At 34.5% G+C, this 8,805-nt stretch overlaps 1 protein-coding gene across 1 annotated transcript; it reads left to right on the plus strand.

The window, feature by feature from the left end:
* Positions 1 to 590: 590 nt before the first annotated feature.
* Positions 591 to 6,024, plus strand: LOC121386305 (protein Flattop homolog). The gene is made up of 5 exons (XM_041517161.1): positions 591 to 710; positions 2,876 to 2,938; positions 3,805 to 3,940; positions 4,540 to 4,649; positions 5,351 to 6,024. The coding sequence occupies exons 1-5, from the start codon at positions 684 to 686 to the stop codon at positions 5,735 to 5,737; spliced, it is 723 nt and encodes a 240-aa protein (XP_041373095.1). The 5' UTR covers positions 591 to 683; the 3' UTR covers positions 5,738 to 6,024.
* The last annotated feature ends 2,781 nt before the right edge of the window (positions 6,025 to 8,805 follow it).

Here is an 8,805-nt window from a genome sequence, read left to right on the forward strand (position 1 = left end):
ACGCGACTCCATAACCGTTACTTCTCAGACGCACGTGCGTTTTTAAAAATATGAAAAATGCATTCTGTGGTGTTAGAAACACCAGGATGACCAGAAACACTTCGGTGGTACAATTTAAACAATAAAACATAAGTAATTTTTGATTTGAGTGATCATAAACGGCTCTAATAGTGAAAAATATGCCTTAGTGTTTACAAATTAGGGTCTGTTCCTTTAAGAGCCTTATTAAATATATAGAACAAACCTAAGTTGGCCGATAGACGGAATGAAGTAGCCTATCTTGTACATGTTGACTGCAGCAGCCGATTCTGGAGATTTCAGTATTTGTAACTTTGAAAGAGAAAAATAGATTTTACGTAGGAAATGGCAATTTGGAGCGTTCACATCCCCACCACTATTTGTTTGTTTGTTTGTTTGTTTTTTGGGGGTCTTTTGGGGGTTTTTTTACGCTGTGCCGCCCCTGTTATACAAAACAACCAAACTCTTGAAACCCAGATCCATTTTCCCTGGCAATAAGTGGTCCGTGTGCATGTTTTGGTCTTCAGTCTAGGGAAACCAAAATATTCTCTGCGATCCTTGACTTCCTTGACAACGATTGCGTTGACGACAGCTTCCGTTTTATACAAGTTTGAAAATCGAGCTTTAAAAGTCTGTAGACTCGTATAATTACGATAAGTTCAAATATGGCTTTCAATTTTCATGCAAATCAGGTAAGACAACAATTACTGTCACTAGTTGGTATACTTAACTTGTCAGTGTCTGTACTGTAGAGGAAAATAAAGTGTGCAAAAACATGATTTTTATTCCATAGCTTCTACCATGCAAGTCCCAACCTCCACAAAAAGTATTGTGTTGTCAGTTATAATTTCGGTTTGGCTTGACCTAAACAGAAAAGAAATACGTTTTGGAAAAAAAAATGTTCCAGTTTTATGTGCAATTTGTTAAAACTGTCATCAAGATCTAAATAAAACAGCATATGATACAGCCAATTCAATGAACTATGCCTTGACCTTAACTTTTTTTTCAGTGGTAGCCAACCGGGCTACTAGGTTTTAAAATCTGGTAGCCCCAGTAATAATCGGTAGCCCCATAATTTTAATGCATTAAAAAAAAAAAAAAAAAAAATATATATATAATCTATTTTTATTTAAACATGTTTTAGGATTTTTTTTTAAATCATGATAAAAATACTGTGAAATATACACTAGTATATGTTGACTATGGAGTAACAGGACGTGTAAAGCAAATATATAGTAGGCCAGTGGACTACCAGGTTTAAACATCTGCATGGTAGCCCGAGCAAAAATTTGGTAGCCAAAACACCCTCGGCTACTGCTAAGGTCAAGCCCTGTGAACTATTTGTAGCTGAGGTGGCCAGAATATGCAACTGCCCCTTCCCCATTCAGCAGTTGTTGGCATCTTTCCATGCCTATGCCAAACACAGCCTTCTAAATGTAAAAAGATGTCTCAGTACCACCATCTATGTAAAATGTTAAACCCACAAGCATAAAAATTATAAATAAATTAATAAGTAAAAGTACTGTGTAATCATTGCTGCAAATTGATGTTTTAGTATGGTTTTCAAAAGCATTCACAGTTTAAAGGTAGAGTCAACTCAAATAAGAGACTTATGTGTTGGAAAGATGCATACCCGGACCACCAACACATACTGACACTTTAACAAATGAAAAACACGTAATTTTAGAGTTAATAAAAAACCATGATTATTCCTGCTAACTGGGGTCCGCCATTTTGTTTCGTTTTTGTGGCGTCCGGTGGTATAGCTTGGGGCGAAGTGACGTCAGCTCCGTCCAACTTCTCTATGCACAGTGTAAACAAATGCTCTAATTTACGACAAGGCGCTTCGCTTTCATCAACCTGACTTGTAAAACAACACAAATGACTTGATAGTATAATAAACTATTTAACTAAATATATTTCAGGTTAAATCAATAGAACGAAATAGAGTTATAATATTTTTCTTTTAAAAAAAATCCAAAGAAAAAATGCATACTATTAGGCCTATTGGTAGGGCACGTTTGAGCAAAAACTACCACTCACGATACCCAAGTGATACTTTTCTTTTCTTTGGGACGACGTAATTGGTCAGTTTTGTGATTTTAGATGGGAAAGTCTACTTATTCAAGGGTTTTACAGAATTACTTACAGTAATAAAGCAGGGCGGTTGGTAATGTCCATTACGATTTGTGGTGTATCCGTGCTGTTATCACACAATACCCTGTGATCTTCATAAAAGAGGCACGTCTTTTTAGTGTGTCTAGACACAGTGTCTGGGGACCGTCTGAATATACACCTGCCAATCAGGAACCACAGAAAGGCCACAGAAAGAAAAGACCAATTAACCAAGAAAACACTCCGATTATTGTTTCAGTACGTGGGTTAATTTATGTACGAAACATAATACAGTTATTTCAACACTTTGACAATAGTGGTTTATTTTGTATTGAAAAATAATATATAATTGGTACTGGCTTACTAGGATGGATATAATTACAGAACATTGCGATGCATCTGCAAAAATCAGGTATGTTTTGTTTCTTCAGTTCGAAGACTAATTCCTGACGTGACACATTAGGTATTACGTAACCACCAGCTCGCTAGAGGGCGTATTCACTGGGATGGTACAAAATGGCTGCACCCGTTATATATAACAGCCGTCACATTTAACCGTTTTATTAATTAACTATATGATTATACTTGTTGATATTAAGCAATAATGTGCATTATATATCGTTGAATATGCATACCAGGCCAAATGTCTTAATTGTCCCCTCCTTTAATTAAAGAACATTTGTCACCTCTACAAATATTTGTATTGAATAGTGTTTGATTGCTGTTTTGTCATATTTTTCAGTTTGAAAAAACTTTCCATCCAGTGTCCCTTCAAAACTGGCAAATTCCAAACGAATTTGGAAGGGTAAGGTATTCTAACAGTTATTGTACATGTATTAAAAAATTATGTCTAATCATTATGTTTTTGGTGAATATAATGTTTTACAGAGAACAAGACATAATGATGTAATTTAACCAACTGTATTGTGTTTGTTGTTTATATTTTTGATTTGTTTGTTTAGTATTAATAAATAATTAATTTAAAAAAAAGTCATATATAATACATCCAGTAACCCCCTCCCCCTTCCCCTTGCTGAACAGTCCTATGTTTTACATGTATCTCTGTATAAAGACCACCTGTTTCAGACTGCTACACTTAGTAGATAGGTTGAGTGGCCTTAAAAAGAAGATTCTACCAGCAGTTGATTTAAGCTCTTAAGTATGACACATTTTTATAATAAATTTAAAAACTAATTAAATTTTATGTGAAGTTTAAAAATATATTTCTGTACTGTTCATCCACCCATCCATCCATCCATTTTCCACTGGTTCATCTGTCCATCCACCCATCCATCCATTTGTCCACTGGTACATCTGTCCATCCAACCATCCATCCATCAATCCATCAATCCACCCACCCAAAACCGATCCATTTGTCCACTGGTTCATCTGTCCATCCATGCATCGGTCTGTTAGTCCATCTATCCAAAAATCTATCCATCTGTTCATTGGTTTGTCTGTCCATCCGTCCATGCATGCATCCATTCATTGATTCATTCATGTTGTCATGAACTCTGAAATCATACAAAATGCAAAATCCCTCCACCCAACACCAGTGATGACCACCAACAGAGAAAATTATAATTTGGCTTCTTTTTTTATTTATTAGAAGGCAAAGCCTATAAATGAGAGACAAGATTGAAGCTTAATAAATATAATAATATCTTTCAGATGCCACGTAGAAGGGCAGGCACCACAGAAATTATTGCCAGTAACCGGGGACACCTTTCTACTGGAGTCCCAAGGTCAAGGATATCACCATGGGGAACCTTTGTGGGAACATGGGATATGCCTAACAAACTGCCAGGTAACTTGATTATTGCACTAATAGTTTTGGTTTTCATTGAAGAGCTAATGGATAATACTAACTGTGAAAAAGGACTACTTGTTGCATTTTGCAGGCTGCTATTTCAAACCCTGCATATAGAGAATAACACTTGAGTGGCCGTTAGATAACATTTATCTCACAATGAGTTGTTTTAAAATGTATCTAACGTGCAAAAGCGAGTTTGATACTTTTTTAAACAACAAGTTGTGAGATAAATTTTATCTGACAGACACAAATGTATTATTCTATTTCTTACATATCCACAAAAACCAGGCTTTAAGCAAATTTTAACATCTTTTTCGACTAAAAGTTATTTACAGCCGTTGTACTTGTAGCTAACTTAAGCGTCACAGACAAATGAATGTCAGGTTAACTATACGTCACAGTCTAATTGATTTCCATCGTGTAGTTTTTCATTGGATGCATGGCATTGGTGACCTGGTCATCACCTAGGAGCAGCCAGTCGTATATCTTGGAATTGTTAACACAGGTACAACCATGTGTAACCAAAAATAATGCATGGTGTTCTCACCAACGGGTGTGTAAGAAAAAGGTGTTAATAATGTTAATCATTTCAGGAATCCAAATGACGAACTTCACGGCGAGGTCAGAAAATGCTATGGAGAAACTGCTCCGCTGCAAGACCGAAGGAGATTTAATTCTCAGTGGAAAACTGAAAAAGTCTAGGGTAAGGTCACCTGAAATTATGATGACATTGATGCAATTTATTTTTATTACTGTGCTCATCTAAGGTTCACGGCCATAATGTCTGAATTATAATTGGATAAAAATAGAAAAATAAATTATATCATTATCATCATCATCATCACAGGGGCTTCAGAAGGAATTTGACATTAGGGTGGCAGAGAGGGTGGGTGGGGTGCAGATGTTGATGCAGGGGTGTTCTCGAATCAAACATTTTCAAAGATCTACTTTTAGGCGATATTGTCAGAATATTAAACAGCATACCTAGAATTTTCGGAAAGTTGTCAGTTGCGATTCATTATATAATTTGCAAACTTGTATTATACTAGCATTTGCAGCTAGCGAATGCAATGTCCACTAAACTTCGACAATTAGTGATAGTGGGAATTTGTATTTGTTTTTATGAAAATTAAGACTTCAGAAAAAAACACCCCAGAACCAGACGAAATATTGGGACAGTGTTTGCCGCCCCAGCTCCGATGTCCCTGCATCATCATCATCATCATCATCATCATCACCAACATCATCTAACAAAACCTTAATTATTACATGCAATTATTTTGCCAATTTAAAATAAAATTCACGAACTGTTTTAAAGAGTTGCAAAAATATGTTGCGAATTTAGTTAGTCGCAGAGCTAGCCCTGCTAAAGTGTGAAATATTTCTTTCCTTTTCACTTTTCAGGTACCACAACCACTGCCAATCAGACCTGACATTGAGGCTGGACAAACCGGAGACCTTTTGCCACAAAGGTCGCCGTCAACAGTAAAATCGGGATCGGGGGTGCGCTCTGGGGCGAGAAACCCGACACCAAAGCCCGACTGCACGCAGCCTGACACGGTTGACAACCTGCATTGGCCGTGCCCCGACAACGTGCCGTGCGAGGAGCACGGGTCCGGGTCCAGACAACAGAGACGCGACCTGGAGGCCAGGGACAACCTGGCCGTCAGTCCGAGCCAACAGGAACCGAATACTCAATCGCTCCAGCAAGCCTCCGAACCGGAAATCGGCCGATTGGTGAAGACTCCTGATGGCGTAGAGTGGCCTTTGAAAACGACTCTTGAATCTTAAAGTATACCAGTTTACAGACTCTATCATTAGAATTCTGCAAACGACTGTTGAATCTTAAAGTATACATACCTGTTTACGGATTCTATAATCAGAATTTGGGTTTTTTTGTAACATTTTTTACAAAAATGTTTTAAGGAATGAATTTTTGAAAACTTGTCTTTAAGATTTAGGATATTTAAAAAGAAACATATTATTAAAATTTAGGGCATTGTGCTAGACAGATGAGGTTTTTTTTAATAGAAAATAGCAATAAGACGGGGATTCCCCCCCCCCCCCCCCCCCCCCCCCCCCCCCCCCCATTTTTCAAAGAAATTTTATAATAACTTTAGAAACTTTTATGATTAAAATTTAGGACATTCATTGTGCTAGACAAATGTTTTAATAGAAATATAATATTTGATAATGATTTTGAAAACTTTTTAAAAACTTTATCATTAAAATTTAGAACAATGTTCTACATAAACAAGTTGTAATAAAAATGTTTAATTTTTTTTATAAACTATGTTGTTACAAGTCATATTTAGGACAGACAAGTTGTAGTTATATAAAGATGTGGTGTTTTTAAACATTTTAAAAATATTACTGGATTCATTATCTGATACTGGTATAGTTTGTTTCAGATAATGCAACAACATCTTAAACATTTAGTATCTCCCAGTGGAGTCCGACATTGTCAGTTAACAATTGTTGTTTGTGGCGTTTTTCACAAAATTGAATGTTGAATCATTTTAAAAAACTTAACTTGTTAAAATATTTTATAGGTGTACTAGGGAAATGAGATGTACTAAAACAATAAACATTACATTAGAAAAATAAGTTTTTAAAAACTTTAACAGATAGGTACTATTGAATTTTTCACGAAAAAAATATATATCTAAAATAAATAATATTTGTGATATTAAATAAATTTGTGACTTTTATAAAATTGTAATTTTAAAAAAAAAAATCCATTTTTAATTATCAATTTTTAATACAGTATTATCACTGGGTACTAGGCTAATGAAAAGCTTTTTATTTATGTTTACATTGCACCGTAGGTGATTTTTGTCCTGCTAACCCTTGTTCAATTTCATATCAAAGGTAAAGATATAACATTGTTTAAAATAAAGAGAACTATAATTCCCATGATGGAAAAAAATAATTACTGGTAGCTGAGTTTAAGAAAAGAACATATCAAATGGAACATTTCGGCATATTTATCAATAATAGTTCATTCTGCTTCAAAAATGTTTTGAATTATTTGCTTCCAGTGTAATCACATTTATGTATTGATGTAAAAATGTGTAAAAATTATTTATCTGTATTCAGCTTTTTGAAAGCAATTCATTGTAGTCTAGTCAAGACCTGTCTTTAACAGAGGCTTCAACTTGTACATACTACACACGAAAACACGGAGAAATATTATACATGTACAACAAAAATCATTACAAGATCTAGAGCCAAATCTACACAAGATAATATCATTATGTGTTATTTTCAGTGTGTTTAAGTTCTTGAATGCCAGCAAAATAAGACTGGTGAGCATGTATTGACGTAAGATTATTGTAAAATATTAAGTACATATGAGTAAGTTACATGGGAGTAAGGAATAAATATCTTTCATAATTTCAAACCCTGTTGTTAATATTTAACAAACAGCATTCTTGTTGATTCAGTGATTTGTGTTTGAACGTTTCTAACAAAATGAAGTTTTCCTTACGACTAAAATAAAAACAGTTGTGTATTTTAGAAAACGTGCCAAGAACATTTGAGTAGGGTAGTTTGGGTTTTTAAAAAAACATTTTTTTTTTAAATACTAAATTCAGCCCTTTTTCTAGGTAGAATCGGGTTTCCAGGAACACACAATTTCTTCTTTTATATGGTAGCAAAGAAACAATTCAATAATGGCTCATCAACCAGAGTTAATTTAAAATTAGAATTTTAGTCAGTTTATTGTGAAATATATTCACCAAGTTCAACTTTTTATCATTCATATTTGATACAGCACAGCTTATACTGTTGAAATAGATTCTGCTTTTTAATAGTGGGCTAATACATGTATTATAAAAGTAATATTGTCCTATTTTTGTAGAGTTATATACATAAAGAACTATATCCACTAGAGCCCATTTACGTGCTTCATTTTTGGATAGAAAAGTAGGAATGCTTTCATCTTTGATATCTGTCACCGATCCCTATAAGATGGCTTCTTTTTCATTCTTTTATGTGAGGACTCGCAATTATACAAGTCTGTCATATTATACACGATTCGTCAATATTTTGTACATAATTATAATGTATGTTTATTCTTTGTATTACTAGAGGTGTTAAATTGAATCACAGCATTTTCTTTATAGCATCACCAAACATTCATTCTTAGCTTGGATATCCACTTTCATTATTATTAGTATTATTTGCAAAATTTATTTTGCATTCTGAGGTGTGCACATTAAAAAATTGTTTGTTTAATTATTTGTAAATTTTTATTCACACTGGAAAATTTTATTTCAGAGAAGTAGAAGGAAGCATTGTTTATTGCAGTAATTCGACATATATATATATATATATATATATTTAAAAAGATCCAACATATTATAACCCTACCCACACTATGAGTCAACCATCTGTCACATGCGTAATCTATCACTGGTCCAAGCTTGCCTGTCCGGAGTCCACCTCATTGAGGTCCTTACAGACATATGACTAAGATATTAATAGCATTAAAAAAATCAAAAAGGAAAAGAAATCGCCTATTTTGTCAGATTAATTTAGTGTATATATTGGCAAACAAAAACCGTGAATTGATTTACCTCCTAGGAATCATATTTAGCAGTTAGCTGGGTGGGGGTTAAGGGGCAGTTGCTCCCCCGAAAAATAGGGCCCCTTTTTTTCTTCAATACTGTGCACAGACTTTTTTCCTAATACCATTCCATTTGTTTTAGGAATGATACAGCCATATTCTTGCATCAGTCGTGGGACATTTCAAATCGGCTTTCATATAATTTGAATAGTCTGATGTCAGAACCATACCCATCAGGTGTTTGGTGGGGTGTTGCAAATACAGTTGTCCCAGGGCTTGAAAAAAAGGT

Source organism: Gigantopelta aegis, chromosome 12 (genome assembly GCF_016097555.1).
Source record: "Gigantopelta aegis isolate Gae_Host chromosome 12, Gae_host_genome, whole genome shotgun sequence".
Lineage (NCBI taxonomy): Eukaryota > Metazoa > Mollusca > Gastropoda > Neomphalida > Peltospiridae > Gigantopelta > Gigantopelta aegis.

Excerpts from the sequence above, each read along its gene's own strand:
- LOC121386305 (XM_041517161.1), top strand. The coding sequence starts at position 684 with ATGGCTTTCAATTTTCATGCAAATCAG. Across the intron at positions 2,939-3,804 it reads TTCCAAACGAATTTGGAAGG|ATGCCACGTAGAAGGGCAGG; the intron begins GTAAGGTATTCT and ends AATATCTTTCAG. Across the intron at positions 4,650-5,350 it reads GAAAACTGAAAAAGTCTAGG|GTACCACAACCACTGCCAAT; the intron begins GTAAGGTCACCT and ends TTCACTTTTCAG.